This window comes from Macrosteles quadrilineatus, unplaced genomic scaffold (assembly GCF_028750875.1).
Source record: "Macrosteles quadrilineatus isolate MER2022 unplaced genomic scaffold, UCM_ALF_1.0 Scaffold_5__1_contigs__length_97177068, whole genome shotgun sequence".
NCBI lineage: Eukaryota > Metazoa > Arthropoda > Insecta > Hemiptera > Cicadellidae > Macrosteles > Macrosteles quadrilineatus.
The window spans coordinates 51,146,372-51,169,408 of NW_026542598.1; the positions used below are offsets into that span (position 1 = coordinate 51,146,372).

Consider the following 23,037-nt stretch of genomic DNA (forward strand, 5'->3'; position numbering starts at 1 on the left):
ACTGTTGCCGAATCTTGAAGAACCAAGCGTTATAGTGATGGACAATGCAAAATACCATTGCGTAGAGGAAGACAAAAAACCAACAAGTGGTTCTTTGAAGAAGAACATTCAAGACTGGCTTCATAAACACAACATTGACTATGACGAAAATTTTACCAAAGTAGAACTTTTGATGTTGGTGCAAAACGTCCAGAGGGAGCCGGTGTACAAAATAGACCAGCTTATTAACAATTTTGGACATCAAGTGCTGCGACTGCCACCATATCACCCCGACCTCAACCCCATTGAGTTGGTATGGGGAGCTATAAAAGGACAGGTAGGCTTAATTTATGTTTTATTATTGTCATATATTTTATAAGTGTATTAAAATTGTTTTCATAACTCCAATCCGGTTGTCGAGGAAGAGGCAATATGAAAATAGGTGGAGTGCGTTTAATATTTTTTTTTTTTAAGTACTTTTTAACACAACAGTATTAAGCCAACTACACATAACCTTTTACGGGAATTCCTATATTAATATAGCATTATAACACATAATTGGTTTGAATTATAATAACAAGTTATAGTATTTAGTATAATTAATAATTATAGTACGTGTAGGCTTAATATATATAATTGTAACAGTATAAAAACCAACGTAAAATGTAAAGAAATTACGTGTTCGTATGGGATTTAAAAAGTATTTATTTATACAGGTTGCTAAAGATGTAGCTGCAAAGACATTGGACCAAAAAATGAGACTTTGTGACAGTCTGTTTACGTCATACACTGCAGAAGAATGGAAGAAATGTTGTGAACATGTCAAAAAGGTCGAACAAGATTACTGGGAAAAAGACCATATAATAGACAATGAAATCGACAGACTGATAATTTCAGTAAACCAAAATGAATCTGAGGATGACAGTGATATCAGTGATTTCATTACCGATTCGGAATAGAGATAATATTTAGATCGTCGACATTTGGTTTCCACTATTAATTAAGGTATGTCGTTTATTTTATTCTCAAACTGAAAATTATACAAATTAATTTGTATCAATATCATTCAATATGATGCATACTGTACATATGGTTCACATTTATCAAAGCTTAAGTTCTTCCAATAACTGATCAACAAATATATCTATAAAGGTAGTCCGTGAGAATCATTAGTCTATTCTATTATATTAGTGTTCTTAAGCTATTTATATTTATGTGTGTTGTGTTACCTAACGATGGACTTAGTCCCAAAGAATTATTGTAGTTCAAAAGGAAATAATTATTGTATTATTGTATTCAACGAGAGCGAGGTGCCGGTCCGGTAGCGGTAGCAGTACGCGAGTACACTGCACTCTGCAGGGTTGTGTTTGTGTTGCGTTGTGTTGTATCACTGCGCGGTGTTCGGGAAGGTTGGGGGTTGGCGGCAGCGGAGTGGGGGAAGAGCCATAGTCTGTCTCACTCCCACAGCTCGGTATCTCTCTCTCGCACCAATGCTACGAGGAGGACGCTTTCTAAACGGTTTACCTATAGTAAGTGGCCCTGGCTATAGAAACGGATCATCTCACCATAGGTGCCGAATAATACCCATCTTTTTAACATCGGAGCCTTGTTATGACATATTAGTAGACATCTCATGTATTATGTAATAGTTGGCTAAAGCTAGTTTTTCATTCAAACATAACATAGTGGAATATGCCACTCCCAAAATATGACACAATCAAAATTATATTTTCTCTATTACTTTTTAAAACTTTTGGTATTTGATTTGATTTAAAAGCATGACATAGTTAATAAGTTGTTTTGTTTGTTTGGTTTGGATAAAAAGTCAGAAATCAGTACATGATAACAGCAAACTCCGAGTAATTTTCAGTCTGAAAATGGTTACAACTTTAAAATCCTACTCAATTATACACTAATCCCGCATTCATTTAAGCTTAAGATACGTAAAAAAAGTATGTCTCTACCCAAGTTGATTGGTTGAGTATACAAATTATAAATACTCGTATATACTTCGTGACTGGATTTATAAATCAACACGCCGAGTGCCGGGGGAGGGAGACATCCACATACGTTCCGGGCGATCTGTGATCACTGAATCAGTGATGAGCATATTGTCTGAGGTCCTCGACACGTGGGAACTGGCGGGACTCAACCCCGGGTAACCGATACTGTCACACACACACACACACACACTCTAGGTGTTAATAGTCGTCGTTATATAGTCCATTCACTGTCACGTGTCGTCCCTAACCTAGTCTATAACTGGTGGTCCGTCATGTTGAGGGTTGAATTGATGAAATTTGTTTGTCGAAATGGTTTTAGAACGGAAGAGGTGTGGTCGGAGAGTAGTATTGGATGCTATTTTACAAAAGCTCGTTCGTAGGAACAATTTTGATTTGTTGCATAAATATTACTCATACATTGACTCGACCAACTTTAACTGATTGAATTTTTTTATATAGGCCTAGCATTAATTATTTACCAATTGTTAAATTAAGAGACAACAGAGTAATAATTGGAGATTCTGTAAACGCTGTAAACGCTGACATAACGGAGGATCCCTCAAAAGGATATTGATGCTTTTACGGAAGGAAAAATATTATAGTTCCACAATCAAGGTAAGATTGGAAGGTGCAGAAAAACCACACCGGCTATTGTTTCGATGTTTGTATAATTTCGCCATTTCCGATTTCCATTCATTTTAATATCCAGCGTAAACATGCTATCTCTATGGACCTAATGGAGTAAAAAGATGCAATAAAATGAATCAAATAAATACAATTTTGACAGTAGCACACTGTGTGAGACGATTAATCAGATAAAAATTAAATTCAAGTTATTCTAAAACTGACAACAACTTAAGAATGCTAATGGAATGTTTAGTCCTTTCTACAGTCAAAGCTCTAACATATCAAAATAAAATACTTTCACGGAACAAATTTCTTCTTTTCTTTCTTCTCTGTGGTGACCAGTGTCCCCTCCCCCTCCCCCAGACTGGTTGATAGCTGGTCACTAGTCACGTGATCACTGATTGCCAACATTGTGCGGCGTTGACTTTCCCCCTGTAAGACTCTGTTTCCCACGGGTCGTGGGGCACAAGGTACCCCAACACACGACACGGTAGACTTCAGATAACCACTAGCACCCTCCCCCCTGTAACACCCGCACCACTACTGACAGCCATACGTTGATACGTAACATGATAGTTGGACGAAGTAGACTTCTCATCCTACTGTAAATATATATGTGTTTTATGTTGGCGAAGTTTGGAGTGCAACGATGTTTAACGTTGTGTAAATAAATATTTATATTTTATGTTGGGATTGCTTTTAGAAACTTTGTTTTCTGTTTAGTTTTGCACCAGAGGAAACTATTTTTGTTTATTATTAGATTATTAGATTTGTTTTATTTAGCAGAACAAGTCTTAAAATATAGGCCAAACAATATGACACAAATAGTCTACAACACACCGACCTTTACATAAACCGTGCTGAACTAACAAGTCGTCCTCAACTGTCAAATTTCTATATTCTAAACATCATATTCATGCGTGACCCTAGATTCTACAGTTTTGTCTGGGCAAGATTGGCAACATGTGCAGCGAGGTGGGGTAGTACTGGAGTAGCGGTTGTGGAGCACCCTCGACCATACCACTAATCACGTATTCATCTGGCTGCTGGAGTACTCGGTGCTCCACTCAGCAGCAGTCCCGCATGGCCTCAACACTCAAGTGCTCCACACAGGGGTAACAGGTTTGCGCTCAGAGTGAAACAAGTAAAGGTAAACGAGCAAACAAATTTGCAGTCTTGGAAATGGAATTTAAACTTTTAAAATAACGGAATAGTAGTATTTAGTTTGCTAACTTCAAGTGTGTATTGCTAGCATAGTAACGTGTCAGACTTGAGAGGGACGGATTCTAACCACGGCACATCCACAATATTATGAGAGGCTAAGGCCGTTTTTATGGGAGCACTGATTTTTAGCACGAAGCCCCAGGTAACCATCCCCACCCCAATTAATTGGTATTGGAATTATCGAATGAATTGACGGTTGATGGCAGTGTGACATGCTATCTATCTGACTATCTATCTATCCATCCATCCATCTATCTATCTATACTATTATAAAATTGACGTGATGTCTGTCTGTCCGGCTGCCACGACTAAAATAAAATACTAAATCGACACAGCCCAAATTAAGCACAAAGCTTGTCCACATACCTAGGAATGTCATAGGACTATTTACTTCCCTTAGTTCCTCTTTGGCTGCGCCCCTTTGATGTTCAAAGTTTTGAGGCGAGGTTTTCAAAAGTAAATATCAATTGGTCTCCATGGAAGCATGAGAAAATTTACGAACTTTGTTTACCTTTGCGTTGACATTTCAATGTAAACAGTCAGAGCTGTTAAACCGACTGGGACGGGTGGCGTCGTCCTGTAATCCAGCTACTGGGAGGTCACGAATTGTGGATACTTATAGGGATGCACTGTGGATGCGATGCTCCCTGGTGTGGATTAACGTCCGCACTAGTGAGTACTACGACTATCCGCAGTATTATCCTGATAATTAGACCAATTCGTAAATTACAAGGAAAAATGTGGTTCGGATTCCACTATAAACTGTAGGTCCCTTAGTTGCCATTAGCTGTATGGGCTATTAATTAACAGCTGTGTCTAAGGAACATGTCGGCCTTAGTCACTAACAAGACTACAAGATCGCGCCACTCATCCTACACTCATCCTTCACTCATATTTGGGTTAAAATACGCACATAGTGGCGTCCCCATCTTAAATAATTGAATTGAATTGAATTGAATGCTTATAGCACAATTTCAGACAGCTGATCCAAACAAATTAAAACAATATATTTTACCTAACCCGCCATGTCAAACTTCCCTAACCCAAGCCTCTATCCCAAAAATATACCTCTATGGAGCCAACGACGTTCAACGCTAGAAATCAGCTGTGCTCTTGAATTTTATTGTTATGTTTTGAAGAATTTCCCTAACCTAGCTTTTGTTTTGTAAATGAACGTTACTGTTAGAAGATGAGTGAAATGGATAATGATTAATATTGTTCGTAACCTCCTGTATATTGTCGGGTTAGGTAAAATCTTGTACGTTACACGTTACGCAAGAGCGTGTTTACATCACTTAGGTAAATTATGCAACTCGCTTCCGCTCGTTGCACAACCTTCACCTGCGTGATGTAAAAACGCTCTTACTACACTTGTAAGGTAAATAGCTATTACACAACTATGGAGGAAGTATGTTTAATGGTAAAATGCATCGCTCAATAAACTTTTTTAACACCTTCTCCTAGCTCTAATTTTTACGCAAAGATGTCGACAATTTACCAAAGGTGTATCACCTCGAGGTACATCAAAGGTTCGTCTCAAGGTGTGACGTCACGAATGACGCCGCCGCTAGATCTCACCCCAATCAATAGCTGCTAATTCTCTCCCCTCCCCCGCTACCCCAACGACACACCCTACGTCTAATGGTATGCACGGGGGAATCAATGGATCTGCCTTGACCCGTGGACTACAATAACGAAGGCAAATCACCCGGAATCCCCTCTCCTCTCAGGTTAAGAAAGCGTTAACATTCAATCTGGCCATTTAAATCGCCCCTACTTGCTGTGATTCGACTCTTCGAGCTAGTTAAGCGTATTCTTCAGGCATGGGTAATGCTTGATGTGCTATTTATTTAAATACGGACGATTTACACGCTTATCCATACTGATGTTTTACCTTCTTACTACTTTTGAAACAGTTATATTTGGCCAGTCTACCCTGTATTCTTGAAAGAAGTGTTACAGTTTTTTTATTTTGTTGTTGTTAAATTAGACAGACTAATATTGTTGAACGTGTTTTTCATTGTGCTTTTGAATCAACTGAACACAATGTTGAGTTATGTTTAGTAAATACAAATTATATAGCAAATATTTTGGTATATATTTTTTAATTATGGGAATCGAATCAAATAAAATTAATGAGTAAAGGAAGGTGATATTGTAAACAAAAAATTAAGTTTAATATTAGATCCTAAAAAGTAGCTAATAAATCAATAAATTCTTCACGAAAGCATACTTTCTCTCTTATGAATAATACATTTTAACTCATCGGGTGCTAATACGGTGAAACTACTGGTCACAACAAAATATGTATAGCGTAATTGGTATTTAACAATTAGCAACAAAATAAATGCAGCTCATGCACACTGAGTCATACTCCCCTGCTCACACATGCTCACACAAACTTTATCAGGCATAAAAATTGTCTTTATTCAACGATCTTACTAGCGTAAAAGTGCATTACGTTACTTTTCCGTTTGAAGGCACGGCAAAGGGAAACTTTCCAGCCTACCAATGCGGATGGAAAAGTACCTGTTTCTGTGTAGTGTGATGTAAATTATTTAACTTAGCTTCCGCCATGTACAATTTTAAATGAGCCAATGGTAATCTAAAATGGAAGACTATCAAATAATTTTAGTAACATTATGTATACATTAATGTATTACATTATGTATACATTATGTATTGCATTCAACCAACCTAAGGCATGCTCTCTCAACCACGGCGCAATATTAGGCAATATAAGTGCTGTAGCCATATTGCGTTGTAGGTATTGCAGGAGCGATCTGCTGCTGTACCGCGTATATTATAATCGGCCTCGATGAAATGCAGGGTGTTTAGAATAAATGAATTTAAATTAAGAATTTGACTTAATTATCTAAACAAGTAGTAAAACAAAATTATTTCAATCAATTCATACTTTTTTGAAGCAAAACAATTGTAATAAGAATAAGAGGAACTAGCAGCCAGCGTCACTTCGTGACTTCAAAATCCGTGATATATTTTAATTAATTTACAATTTTCCATTCCTCTGAGTATAGTAGAAAAAAACTATCTTTCACGTGATAATTAACTTATCACTGACTTAATTTTTTCCAAGCAAACCCTTAACATAGCTTTGTAATTAGGTTTTGGTTTTTTAAAGAGGGGGTTTACTTAATCGTCCATGGCTAAAAGGAAAATCCTATCAAAACAAAATCAAACGTAAGTCATTTTTCTGTTTATATTTTACACAAATAACATCTATATATATAATACGTGAAGCCGTTTTTTGTTAACGCAACTCCTCCCTTATTTGTGGACCAATTTCAACGTTTGAGGTGTCAAAAGATTCGTCTCAATATGTAGTTATGCAATAAGGTTTTAGAATTTTAAAATTCTTGCTCTTAAGGGCGGGAGACCCTCTCAAAAGTCGGGTTTTCCCCATAAGAAATGCATAGAACAAATTTAAAAACAAAAAACAGGTGTTTATAAAAAGGAACTCATTAGTTTTTTGGGAGTAAATATTCATGTTTGTAATATTTAGTAGGTTAAGATCAAGTTAAACAGTTAAGTCAGTTTTGTTGGAAGAACAGAAAATGCCTCAAGTTCAAAGAAGAAATATTGAACACGGGAGGAGGACACAGATATCTGGTGCGTATGAGGACTGAGGAGAGTAGAAAAATAGAGGCCTGGTCCAACAGATACCCATCCAGATACACATTCACTTGGTAAGCTGAATACAAATTGCCACTGCTATGCAACTTAGTGTTGTCATGGTGGGAAAATAAACTTGCCTAATGTCAGATCAAATTAATGCATACAAGAAATGTTTACTTCAGACACTAACAGATCGGGACATTTCAAAACATTTAGTAGAAACTATAATAATGCCTTGACTATGATAAGTTCAAGTAGTAAGTTTAACCCAAATCTTGGTGGACCTTATGTTTTTATCGTAAACTTTTGTATTACTCGCTCTACTTCAATTGAAAAAAACGTAAATGGATTGTTTACTACTATGTTATGTTGCCCTCGGACAATTTTATAGGCCTACGTTTTTTTTTTAACTGAATTCACCAACAAAATCCAGACATTTCAAGTCAAAAATAAGAAGTTTCATAAACTCATTTGCTATTGAAAGTTTTAGTGGCAATATTAGACCATACATAAGTGATGGAATTAGTGTTTATGTATTAAACGATCGAGTAGTTACGGTCAAGATTATTTTTATGATTCAGGAGAGGCAAATAATATAGCCTACACTGTTCAAAAAGAGAAAAGTAAAATTGCTATCCAAATATTATAGCTACAAGAACCAACCTATTTCGACAAATGTATCCATACTTTCAAAACTTTGGGAAAGGTATTAAGAGAAACTGCACTGAACAATGTGAGAATGTTCTGATGCGGGGCATATACTGTGACCACAGACAATGGAATAAACCCTGTGACTGACAGACAAGACGTCAAATTACGCTAACCATCTTTCAATGGCGTTGCTGCTTTAGCCTATTCAAAGCAGATTATGGCTGTCCAGTTGGTAACCCAGATTTTGTGGTTAAAAATGGAGCACATTAAATGGTTGATATCACCCCACTTTTCAGGTTACTCTACGGAGAAAATTCGTTTGATCAGGGGGATGTCTCAAATCAAAGAAATAAAATGAACCAACTTTAATTACTTTAAACTTAGAGAAGAAATAATGTAGGTGAACCTTGACGACGCCAATAGAGATATTTAAAATTAGTTTCTAACAAGTTTTCAAGCAACTCTAAGATGTAACTTAAGTTACTCGAATTTAAGCATAAGGTTTTCCTAGGCGTTATGTTTCATACTATGCGGCTTATTAAGCCGCACGGGTTCTCTAGTTACCATAATATACTTAAATTCATTTAAACATAGCCAACTGTAACGTTAACCCAATTTTTATGGATGTACACGAAACTGTATCATGGCCATCTGTTTTGATGTAAACTAATGTAAACTTGAAAAAGTTCAAATGATTGACAACAGAATTCAGTACAAACTCTTAAATTTTAAAATCCTATAACACGAAGGGATTTCACCAGATATAATCTAATCCCGCAAAAGGCACACATAGAGGATAGGAGCTTTGAATTGATACCCAATATGCCTATAAAAATAAACATTTATTGGTCAATTTGCTGAATACAAACGTCTAACACATTCTTTTTAGTAATATAGATTGTAAAATTCCAAAAAGATTCATATAAACTTGGGAAAGTTGTTTTGTGCAGAAGTAGAATTACTCCATGTACAAGCACAACTCGATTTTATTTGGTGTTTTTAAATTTCCTTCAAGATAAATTCAATTGGATTTTACGATTACGTAAGTTGTTTAATTTCTTTCTCAGGTGTCGATCCATATTTTTTTATATAAAATTTTAATGTACCTACCGATGGAATTTAACATTTGATTTCTAAACCAACTGTATGAAAAACAAAATTTTACGTCAACCTATTACTTTATAATTTTTACTCCACCGCTACGGTTTATTGAGACATAACTGGTGTCGAGTCATAGAATTCAAATTCCATCCACCGTCAACAGCTGGCGGATTAAGAGTTTAAAAGAATAAACGCTGAACTAAATTAAAACATAATTTGCACCAATGAAGTGAGCGAGAGAGTGGGATTGTGTGAATGGGAGATTAGATTAAGCGTGAACAGCGTTACACTGGGGGCATTACAGCGGTGGTGGGGGGTAATGGGGAGCTAAAGACCCCCCAGTGAGGCCCCAGCAGCGCCCCCACCTTGACGCCAAACATCAATGTACAAATCATGCGATTAATCAAAATTAATAGTGATAATTTTTGAAACGTAAATCAGCTGTTCAAAATGCATCCAGCAATGACGCATTCATTTACAACTAAAATCTTTTCTCTAGAGCAAGAATATTAAAGTATCGTTACACACATTTTATTAACTAACAGAAACCAAAAGCTCTGAATATTTTATAGCATAATAATCCTACAGGCAAGCATGTTTTTTTAAAACCTTTTTTCTCAGCTCGTGTGCATCGCAGGGGAAATATATGCATCCTGTTAGAAAGATATTTGCCTGTAGATGTGCAGAATCCCTTTATAAATTAAAACAAGCTAAAAACTACCACGAAAAATAATTTAATTTTTTTTACTTAACATGGGCTTTATTGGTTTCCATGCTGGTGACGAAATAACAACGAAATATAAACAGAAAATGAAAACAAATGGAAGAAATCACATGTTTTATTCACAACGTAGAATGAAAATAGAGAAGTTTGCACATTACATATTTTGGTCAAGTTTTCGACCACAAGGCGACTTCTAGTTTTTATAAAATAATCACAAAAATACAAATACAAAAGATCGATGTTATTTGTGTCGAAGTTTTATAATGAAATTTGTACCAACTGTGGTCCTCTGGGGTTCACGCTCCCTGTGTGAGCAGGTAAAAAGCTCATGTAAATAGAAATTACGTGATATAAAGGTGTTCTGATAACATTTTTAAATTGATAATTTTGAAACTAAATTTTTAGTTAAGGTTATTCTGTTGAAATCTTGTAGTACTTTTTCGATGACAATAGTATAAGTCCTTGTTGTATGTAATACAGCGCACTTCAACAAAGAATTATGATAAAGCGCAAACTCAACCGTTGGACAAAAATATGTTTGTGTACGGTTGAACGAGTTTAGCAAAAAAATCGCACACCTACGTTTACTAGATATAGCGCGTTTATGCCATATTCTAAACTACATATCCTAATAAATAATTCGGTAAGAAAAACAATTTTACAATTTGGTATTTGCGCGCATTTCCGAGCTTATTATGCGACATAAAAAGCTGAAACTTGTCATACTTACATAAACGTCTAAACCGATTTTAATGATTGTAACGTCATTCGACGCGGATAGAAAAGTATGTAAACACTTTTTTTGTGGGATGCACTGTTTTTTAGTTATAAGCGAAAATCTAAAAAAAATGAGCAAAATTGGCCTAGTTTTTTGCCTCTCACTTAGCTCACTCCAGAATCCGTCACAAACTCATTTTAAACTTATTTGGCATCTCCAGAGCATAATAAAATATATAAACATATTGCCTAAGTATTTTTAATGCAATTTTCATAATTATTTTTTAAATATTTTTTTAGTACTTTATGTTTGTTACTACTTTAAATTATTATTGTGTGTAGCAATGTTATGTTTGGAAAAAACAATACGAAGGAAGAATTCTTAAACCTGGAGACCTAGTAAATAATTTGTTAAACATTTAAACTGTTTGTATTTTTTTGTACTATTATTTTTTAGTATAGGCTTTGGTCCCTACAAGCCTCTAGTATAACTATATTTAGGTACAAACTTTGATCAAAGATACTATACAATGAATTAGACCCTTCACTTCAATGTTGAAGTCGTAGCTAGTATCAAGAAAATAAATCGTTAAAATTACCAATTGTAATGGTGTGAAACTGAACGAGCAGCCTATTGTAATATAGAACATATTTTGTTTCCTCGACGTATCATAGTAAAAACAACACTATAATAAAAAATATTATCTCAACAGTATTATCTCCGTGAGAGTATCATATAACCATTTTCCGTTTAACTGAAATGCTGGCAACAGCTACATATGACATATATAAACGGAATTTCTGCATTAAAATTAAATTACACAATTTAGCTGATATGAAATCAATATGTCCTGTTAATCTAAAAGATTCCATATTTTTTGTTCATATCCGAAAATCATATAACAAGTTAAAGTAACAAATGTTGGTCTCGCAAGTTGACATCAAAAGTAGGTTTGTTACTTAGGTAACGTAGCTATAACCAATCATACAAATGTAAATCATAATAAAATATCTAAGGATGCCTTCAATCCAAGAATGTTGAATGGTTTGTTAAAAGACAGGCTTTCATCAAGATTTTTCGAAAAATTTACAAGTCATTCTGCGATTATTGCAATGATGCACTTGATTAAAACAGCTCACACATTGTGTCTGTATTTTAAGGTTAATATACAGAGTTTGTGTGTAGAGTGTGAACAAATTCTGGTCTAACTAATATAAATTCATTTCATTAAATCCACTTTCCATTACAGTTTTCAGTGTTGTAATTAAAACTGTGATTTGATGATTGCCTGGTTAACTTCAAATTAAATTCTTTCACGTCAGGTATTTTTTTATGGTTTGACTATTAAACAACACACAATTAACTGTCTCTGGTTCTAGAAGTTTTAATCAGGGCTGGCTAAAACATTTGCTGATCTTACTCGTAAAAACTCTACTCATAGAAACTAGCACACCCCAATGAGTTGAAATTAATTCAACTCATATTTTAGGGTAACAATTCCACCTTCTTTGCGATTCGACCTAAAAAATTATAATTACTCTATTTTGAATAAAATGTGTACAAATTATTAAGTGAACATAAAAATGCATGCTCAATACGTTTCACAGTAAAATTTCTTCATTTTGTATGATAAAACTGCACAGTCTAACAGCCAGCACAACCTATTGGCGACTCTCTGAATTACGAGGGGTGACATGTTGCTTGGGGCGATGTCTGGTGTAAATTAAGGGAAACAAAATATCGATCCCATTTCTGGCGGTGACTGTGCTGCCATCCCTTGGCTGTTAACAAAACTAGCTGCTCACCATATTCAATCTTTTTTTAGTTATCTCTAAAAGTTTATATACTAGCTGTTGGCTGTTGTACCCGTGCTTTGCAACGTAGAGAAAATCCAATTTAGAAGAACGGGTGTCCCCTTAATATCATAACATATCTTGATAGCTTAAACTATTTTATGAATGTTAGCCTTTCAGTAATAAAATTTAATTTACTCATATCATTGACTATACACAGAATATACTTCCTACCCTATAGAAAAAATTAAAGAAAAAAATCGTGGTGCAATCTGTTGAGATGGTCTATCAATTAATGACAATATTCTATGTCAGATGATAAATCGATCAGCTGTTTGCATTGTATGTTTTTCCTACGACATTTTTTTAAAGTAGCCGTTTCAGTACAGTTCTTAGAATTGAAAAGTATCTCAAAACAGCATTGTTTACTTTCATAAAAGCATAGTTTTACTCATAACAACACGAGTAACGGACCAATGAGGTTCAAGGATTGAGAGAGGAGAAGTAAAATTGTAATGATTCGAAATTAAACTAATCAGCTGTTCAGGCCAATTTAATTGTTGGTTGGGTGTTTCGTTGCATCACTGTCAGTGGCAATGAGAGGTTATAAACGAAAACATAACCCCTCTTGGAAGTTATGAGAAGTGATTTTTAGTAATTAAACCACTGTTATAGGTAAAGTAGTGTACGAAACTCGCGTAAATAGTGTTAACGACTCGAGAAGAAAATTTAAGGTACGAGCCTTAAATTTGACATTACATGGGAAGTTTATTCTGTTTATAGTCAATGCTTATATCCATGCAGAGCCTGGGTTTATACAGCATCGATTATAGAATAGTTTTTCCCATAATCAATGGCATAGTTTTAGAAAAAAAACATCCTGACAAAGTTTTAGATTAAATAAACCTACCAAATAGTTGTTTTATTTACAAACATAAACAAATTTTAATTTGTTTGGATCAGCTGTGTGAAATTGTGGAATAGCTTTTGGCAGTTCTGCATGCTTACATTGAAATGTCAATGCAAAGGTAAACTGTGAGGTTTCTTCTCGTCCTGCCATGGAGACCAATCAATATTTACTTTTGAAAACCTCACTTTAGAACTTAGTTTTCTATGGTACCTTCTTTTTGATACATTTCAAGTTTCTATAATCGCTCTTGCGGTAGCTTTAATAACATTTTTTTTTGTGATCGGTTTTTATTAATTTAGGTTTAAACATGCAAATACGAGCTATTTACATCAAGGGCTGAAGCCAATATAAATCACCCATTGTTACAGTACTACGGTTTTGTGATATTAAAAAGCCCAAGGTAAAATAAAGATATTTAAAGTTTAAATTAAAATTTTAAAAATCAATTTATAACAGTCGATTTATTCTGCAACGGGTTAAAGTGGAGACAAGTTTATTTATTAAACTTATATTTTAAGGTACAGTACAAACGGGGTAGCGGATTTTTATCCCCCTGGAATTTTACCCCCTGGGCAAACGTGACGTCACAAACCAGGGGGTAAAATTCCGGCCGCGAACTTTTGAGTTTCGCGACATCAGCTCGATGGATTAAACGCGGAATTAAACATAAATTTTCACGGTTGTGAATTTAATCAGAACACATCAGAGTATAAAAACCTAGAGTGTACGGCCCGGATTTTTACCACCGGAATTTTACCCCCCGGAATTTTACCCCCGGATTTTTACCCCCGTAATTTTACCCCCCCCGGATTTTTACCCCCGGAATTTTACCCCCGGAATTTTATCCCCTGGCCAGATATATAAATGAGTGAGAATGATTAATTATCTTCATTCTGTTTTAGTTTAATAGTAATCATTTTATTATTAAGTAGCCTATATTAATTTATTTGAAACATTAACTCATAACATAAACCGAACAGGTTTTTAATTTTAATTTTGAGATTCTAGTATTAGGATTCGATCTTTGAAGCTAACAGTTGGTTAATATGATTTATAAACAATCAACTGAATGATAATTGTTTCGAACATTTCTTTACAAAATAGATAAATAAATATAGGCTACTAAGTAATGAAACGTTTATAACTAATTAAAAATAGAAATAAAAAAATCAATCATTCAATTTCTAAAATCTGCCAGGGGGTAAAATTCCGGGGGTAAAAATCCGGCCCGTACATCTTCAGTTGTCTAAACGCTAGTTATACGGAAAGGGGGTAAAATTCCGTTTTTATCGCTAATCTTATTAATCACGCTCTGACTATTTTCATTAGACTTCCAAATCCGCGGAGGTAAAATTCCGGCCGCGAACAAACTTTTGGCCACTCAGGTTACTACGTCATAGTGACGTCAGCTTTGCCCATGGGGTGAAATTCCAGGGGGATAAAATTCCGGGGACCCAATTTAAGATAAACAACCCTTTTGATTTCAAATGGTAATTAAATATTGGTATTTTTGATTAGTATGAACACGATATAAATACTTCTACAATACAGTAAATGTTCCTGTTTACACAGGATGAATTAAACCATCTCTCGTCTCTTATCATAGTGCGGATCATTCAATTTCTCCCACAAAAGGTTTATAAATATCTGTAGTTGTGAAACTGAAACCATCTTGGCTATAATGACGCCTATAAGCCTAACCATGGCCTAACCTTAGAGTGTTTTATAAAATGTGTATACAATGTACGTTTTAAATTGTAAACAAACGTAGATTTAAAATTCATCCATTGACCACTTAGATCGGACTAGAGGAGGGTGTTTGTACGGGTCGCCGGAATTTTATCCCCCTGGAATTTTAAGATGGTTTTTTTAGATGGTTTAATTCATCCTGTGTAAACAGGAACATTTACTGTATTGTAGAAGTATTTATATCGTGTTCATACTAATCAAAAATACCAATATTTCATTACCGTTTGAAATCAAAGGGCTGTTTATCTTAAATTTACATAAAAAGTTATCATAAGTAAATGTAGAATAAGGAATAGTTAAGACGAATTGATGATTGTAACATTCACACATTCACACAATCACATTTGTATCCTTCAAACTCAAAACGAGAATGCAAGACCCTTTCTTACATTTTAAATGCATCATACCAGGACTATAGACACTGACACGAATTACCGCACGGTGCAAAGTCAAAGTAGGAAAATGAGCAAGTATACTTTCCACTCTCTTGTCGCCCGTTTCGCAATCGTATCACATGTCGGCTTAAAAAGAAAATGTTTTATTTTAATTGATTTTTTATTTTTCATTTTTTGTATAATTTGAAGTTATAATACTGGTATGCGTAATGATTTGCATAATAAATTAAACCTAGGGAATGTGGCGGAGCCCTAAACTCTGCTAACGTGATAAGAAATTAAAGTGCAATTATTTAATATCCGTGCAAATAATTGACATCAAACAAGGTATATTTTATTAGGCTACTTAAAATATACTATTTAGCACAATAATGAATGCAAACAAGTTTCAAAACTAGTGAAAATACATTGGGGAACTGAGCAATTGTTCAGCTGGTGACCTCGACTTGAGGTGATACCTTTGTATAGCAGGGAAAATAAATATACTACAAGGTGACCCGTGCTCAAATTGTGCATTTTAAAAGAGTACCTAGGCAAAACAAATAATCCAATATCCTTTTACATTTCAAAGATTATGTTTGCTTTTACACAATTTATTAGAGGATATAACTATTATAACTATTATTATATAACTATTTACAAAAAAAAAAATAATAATTTGATTTTACACCTACACCCTTAAAGTTGATTTACCTAACTCAATCAGGTAACGGTTATCTAAAAGCGTATTTTTCGAATCCATTTTCATAATCTGGCATGTCCCTTATTTTCAATCTGATCGGTTAAGCATTTGAGCGATCAGGTGCTAGATTGAAATTCACATTTTAACTATTACTAGTGAACCCGTGAGGCTCAACGCGCCGCAAAAATACATACATGAATTTAGAAAACAAATTCTTACTGTCATATATTGACTCTGAGTCGAAAATAAAATACAGTAATGAATGAAGCCTTAGAAGGAAAGCAGTCCATCAATTTTCTAGCTCCATATGTCTTATATTTAGTAAATTAATAAGCTATCAAGTATTTCATAGTTATTTTAAGATTTTATAACACATTGAATAAAACATTTTAATAAAACCAATATGTAGCATATTTGAAGAACATAAAAATGCTTCTTGAAGAAACCCCTTTTAAAAATAAACACAAAAAACCTATTCTATTGACAACAGTACTTCCTTGAATTAACTTACTAAGTTTTTATATGTGAAATCACCTTCAGGAAGATTACCCTGGTCAGAATTTTCCGTGATGAATATGTGTACACCATCAAATATGTAGCCCTACTTAAAGCAACACATAGTTGCCCATGACTGAAAACTGGTCTGGGCAAGAACAGTACTACTCTTTTAAGTGATTGCCCTTGTGCTTTATTGATTGTCATTGCAAATGACAAAGCTTATGGAAATTGGCATCTTCCCATTTAAAATGTTAAGTTTGTTTCCGACGGGCACATTTTTATTCTCGGAATCAAAATATGTCCCCCCGCACTTGTTCTAGTTAGGACTTTCAAACACACACATTCTATTAAATTGTTACCGGTAACCATTTTGGTCACTTGGAGCCTTGTTCCATTAATGAGGCTCTTTGGTGTATTGATATTCCTCATCAATAAAACCACACTGCCCCCTTGTTTAAAATCAATCTGTGCCTTGGCAATCCACTGACCTCTATATTGTTTAAAAACTCTGTTGGACATTCTAGATGTGTGTTTAAATTATCTGCAAGCAAACTATCAATGCTTTCGTACACCTTGGGCTCACCTGGCAATTTATCCAAAACTTTGTTGTTGATCAAACCACAGACACTGTTTTTGGAGCTAAAATAGCTTTGTCTTTTATTTGACCATTTTGTATACTTTCAACGACGTTTGGGTGGATGAAATCAACAGGGCATCCAACTCCAAGCAATCTTGCTGGCAAAATAAGGAATCAATTAGCTTTAGCCTATTTTGACTCTTTTATTTTCTACTTATGCATGTATTGCGTCATGAAGGTTCATATAGCTCTGCTCGAAGTTTTGGCTGTTCCCTAAACCGAGACGTTCACCTTCAATTCTCATAAAAATTTCAACTATATATTGAAGTGTAACCTTACCACAACAGCAGAATACTGAAGTCTAACAGATAGCCTGTGAGCCGCGAACTGCAAATGTGTAACAGCGTTCCAGTGTGTAGTTGCCCGATCAATCAGTGTGTAAGGCTATTGGATCAAGACCTGAAGAGTGTACAGCCAAATCTTTTAAGGTTCCACTTTTAGGATACACAACAATTAATAAAAAATACCCCCGCCGCAGCAAACCTGCAGACTTAGCGAATTTCCATTTGCCTGATTGGATTTAAACTAAAATGTCTCCTTAAAAATATCACATTTATTCCCTATTTAAACAGAATTAGTTTAATGAGTACTTAGGTTTGCTGCAACAGGGAGGGTAAAAAAGTTTTTTTTATGTATAATATTAAAAGGTACTGTGGTTTAGTAAGAAATTAATGTATTTTCCAACTTTAATCAAAATATGTTCATAAACAAGCAAACTACAACAGTTGACTTATTGTCCATAATAATAACATGGGAATTTTAAAATTACAATTTTTTTGAATTTTCTCCGTAACAATTAGGCGCATAATAATGCTTCAATATACTAAATTATTTGTTTTTTTAAGCTCTACAAAATGGTTTAAAAAGAAATAGTGAAATTTTGTGTTTTTAGGGTCAAAAATGGGAAAAACCCATTTTTACCCCATAAAACCCCCCATAAACCCCCGTTTCCATTGTCCGATCATGCTGGTTCGCGAACTCATTCAAGTTTATCCCGCCTTACACCTTCTAACCAAATTTTATCAAAATCGGACAGAAATTACTCAAGTTATCGTGCGGATGGACACACATATATATATATATGATAACTTGAGTAATTTCTGTCCGATTTTGATAAAATTTGGTTTAAACTGTTAATAATATATATATATATATATATTAATATATATAATAATATTAATATATATATATTATATATATATATATCTCTATATATAGATATATAAAAATTTGAACGAATGGTGTTTTTGGCCTCTGGGGACATCAAAATGAAAAAGTAAATCGGTCCCGGGCTTAGGTCTTACCATGAGACCTACGGTAATAGCTACCTACTTCCCTATAGGGAAATTCGCTAAAACATATTTTTGTATAGAAACAAACTTGAAGTAGAAGATTTGTTTTGTTTTGATTTATAAATAAATTGTCTGGTAGATCAGCTGTTTCATGTCAAATTAATGATTGTCAAAGATTTGTGATTTTGAATGTTACAGTACAGTTTTGTAAATCATGGTAACTTATTCTCAACTAAATTTTACTATTCTTCACATTAAAATAAAGTAGTATGATCTATTATGAGTACACTTTAAGGTATCCAAAACATGATTAAACTTAATATACATTTACAGGTATAATACACACCGATTTCTTATGTAGTAGACTTTGACTATTTTCAACCAAAAACATATGTTTTTATAAATAAAAATTATCTCCCATGTTATCCTTATGGAGAAAAAACTGACTTTAAGGGCCTCTGACGCCCTTACCAACGACTTTATAAAAAATCTAATATCGTTGGGCACAACTATACGTTTTAACCTTCAAAACCAAACCTCAAACGTCAAAATCGGGCTAATAATAACAGAGGAGTTTGATTAACAAAAAACGGCTTAGCCTATTATATATATATATAGAATATATAGATATAGATAGATGTAGAAAAATTGTCAGCATAATTAAATCTCTGAAAGTGAATTGTAGAAAAAAATCAAACGTTAGAGGGCTCTAAAGGAAATCCCCTTTTGGTTTTACCATTCATCACTACTAGATCATAAGCTTAAAATTACACCTGAATATTAAAAATCGGTTAAGCGAGACGGCTGAAAGAAGGAATGAAACATTTTAATGGAATGATCCACAATGCATCAATGAAAAAATCCGTTTTTTATGTAGTATGGTGCAATTGTCTACATAGGACAGATAACACACTCATATTGAAATGAGGCAGCGAGTAGGTCTATAATGAGACAAATTCAACACTTACAACGGTAATTACTGCGCTGCAGGCCACAGTCATTGGCAATGTTGTATGTGGTTGCACGTCGATATAATCGCCAGCGAGCGAAACACATTTGGCACCCGCTGCGACATCCGAGGTCAACTATTGGTATCGGGCGGAGTTACGTTATTGATTACGTTGTTCATAAATTACACGATTCTATTTTTCATGCACAAAATAGTTGTAATATGACCAGTAAACAGTATTGAACTAAAAAAGGGAAAACAGTATTTCCCCCGAAGATAATTGAACAGGTTCATTTAAAGTGTATTTTATAAATCAGTGCTGTTATTTCCTAAGAACATTAAGGTAGAACAATAGCTGAGCAGAAGAAAAGAACGCGTCGTCTCTTCGGCCTAAAGACAGCACTGTTAGGGACCGTATCCCGCCAAGGCTGGTGTGCGAGTAAACATTTGATTATGTCAAAGGAAGTGATGAATGTGTCCCAAAATTTCGGGAGATTTTTAGGGAACATATATGTTTTTCTTCAAGATAGGATTACATTAAAACTGTGATTTTCTCGGCACAGGATTTGTTTCAACCGTCAGAGATTTTGCAGCGTCACGAGTGACAACGATGACGTCTCCATGAAAGCGATAGATTTTCACTAATGTTATGATCACGGGACATGTTATTGGACACCGTGATCGCAGGAGATGGTCACGCTTTCACCGCGATCGCGGGAGGTGTCCATGATTTTCCACTATTACGGAAATCGCTGAATATGTCCTCCGTGATCGTGGAGGATTTTCACGATGTCGTCGCACCCGCGATCACGTATGAGGACCATGCCATGATCACAAAGTCTGATGACAAAGTCTATTTTCGACTGATGTTCAACAGTTAAATTGAACGAGATATGTAATTTTTTGACGAACAGTTTTTATTACTCGATATTTTAACTACATTAGTTTTTATAAATAATATTTTACTTCTCATAACTGCCATGTGAAAGAATCTTTTCTCGTGATTTACAAACCCTTTAAGCACTCGGTGGTGAAGAATCCCTCCCCATTCCTGTCCCAAAAAATCAATAAGGAAGTAGAAATTCCGTTCCGTCCATTCCTACATTTTATCTGATAAAATGTTTACAAACTTATGCAATTGCAGATAAGTATAAATAGTATAATTGTAGTAGTGCTGTACAATCCGAGTTCACATTTCTGGCGTATTGTGTAAATAAATAGCGGTTGAGTTGAATTTCAAATGTTTTTATTGTGTTTTTGTGAATAAATGTATGCAAAATTTGAAAACAAAAGATATAAAGTTGGAATAATGCATATTATTAGAGATTTTAGAAAATTCGCTTGTATTCGTATCTCTTTAGTGGAAACTATTTCGGGTCTTTCTGGGTCACATGCGATTAACCAACAACAATTAATAAAAATACATTTTATATTTTATATCCGTAGCGTTTCTTAAATTATTTTCTATCGGATTAAACATTTAACTTTTCAGTTTAGATTGGCATGAGCAAACCCAAGACGGGTTGTGTTATTCCTCTATGAAACCACTAACAAGATCTGGCTATGATCCATCCCAAAGCATTGAGAATTTTCTATCGATTTTCGTACACATACAGTAGTCGCTGTGTTCCATGGTCCTCCCAATAATTCTACAACGTCGATTCCAACAATTATCAGTTTCCCAGGATGAGTCTCCCTTAGCTTTTCCACCCGTGGAGGCGTCATCCCTATATCAACAATACGTGTAGCCATGATTAATAACACATTGGACAGTAACAAAGAAAACATAAGTTGAACGCACGCGTTTCCACTCAATATACGACCCCTGGCGCATTATAATTGGCGGGAGTACATTAGCAGCGCGTGCAGCAAGGAAATGGCGGGAACGTGCAGAGCTTCGGATGTCTTTGGATTAGTCATGCAGCATCCACCCAGCCCCTGCCATTGTTGCCACCCGTCCCTATTTATTACCAAAACACTGACAAGTTCAGTGGGAATTCCATTGTATTCTACTTCTAAGGGTCTTCGATTTTGAGGCGTTGTATTGGGGAACTTTCAAACGGGGGCTTCGATTGTACAGTCTTTTCCGAAGAAGATCAGAACTGTTTTCTTTGTAGGACATTGAATGTTTTATTGAAATATTGAAGGATTAGGTAGTACAAAACTGCAACCAAGAGCCTTTGGGCTTTACGCAGGGTTTGTTTATAGCGAATTCCCCTATAGGGAAGAAACTACTACCGTTAGGTGGCACGGAAAAGCCTTGGCCGGAGCTGACTAACTTTTGCGTTTTTATGTCCCCAGAAGCCAAAAATCAATATTCGAACAAATTTTCATATATTTTGTATATACATGCGTGTTTACGAAAACGATAACTCAATCAATTTTATTCCGATTTAAATTTAACTAACATACCTGTTGCTCGAAATCGAGCAATTGTCAAGTACCGGTATTGCTATTTTAAAACTAACAACAGTTATATTTTTTATGAGTTTAAAATACAAAGCTTATTTAACTAATGGAAATACTCTGGCCTCAGCATCAGCAGATGGAAATTAACAAATTGCCTAGGTTTTCTCACCTTTTTTCCATTATAATAATGCTTACGGCAATTAAATTATCCAGCTGACCATAACGAAAACAAATAATCAACGATAACATGGAAATATCAAAAGCCACTAGGGCAGAGCCCAGGAGACCTTTTCAACATGAAAGACCTTAGATAACATCTACTCAATGAGATCTTTCCAATCTGCCATAAACTAACAAAACCGGTTGCGAAACTATGGATGAGTTCTGCCGACAAAAATCGTGCTTGCCTATTTTATACATAGATTTGTGATTAAGCTGTAGGGCTGCATAAACTTGATTCGCGGAAAACCAGCAGATTTCTGTGATGAGACCATAGTATTATGGGGTTTTGAAATTTCGCATAAATTAGTTTACTCAATTTTTGAGCTCTTTAAACATGTAAATGTCCAATTCTTAGCTAATTTCCCTACAGGGTAACACCTATACCCATTTAAACACAAAACAAAACACTATTCGTTAAAATATATTTTATATGTATACAAGTTACTATTCAGCGTTCCTTTTCATGTTTTATAATCGATGATTCATCTAAATATAAAAATAAGAAGGATTTTCACTTTTGAAAACCGTAGGTTGTACACCCATCAACACTTAAATGAAAGGTTGCGAAGTGAAACTTTCCCGAAAAATATCAGTTTTCGATTAACCCTCTCCTAAGGGCACGAGCCTCAATTAAGGGGCTGTATTTACTCACATTTAAAATATCAATGAAACATCAGATGTTGTTTTTTTTTGTTTTAGTTTGTTTGTTTACTTTTCCTTGAGTTAACCTTTTTACCTTAACTTTGCATCTAACATTGCATCAAGAGAAGTGACAATAAGTTTTTCTTGTTATATTTAATAGTGTTCAAAGCTTTGAATTCTATTTCAATTGTTTACT

General features: G+C 34.7%; 1 protein-coding gene across 1 annotated transcript in view; it reads right to left on the reverse strand.

Annotated features, from left to right (window-relative positions):
- The window catches only part of LOC128995597 (uncharacterized), a 150,906-nt gene that overhangs the window by 84,262 nt on the left and 43,607 nt on the right, over nt 1-23,037 (reverse strand). The window contains exon 9 of the mRNA XM_054420614.1: nt 21,183-21,295. Coding sequence (XP_054276589.1) covers nt 21,183-21,295 — 113 coding nt within the window. The remainder of the gene's footprint in view (nt 1-21,182; nt 21,296-23,037) is intronic.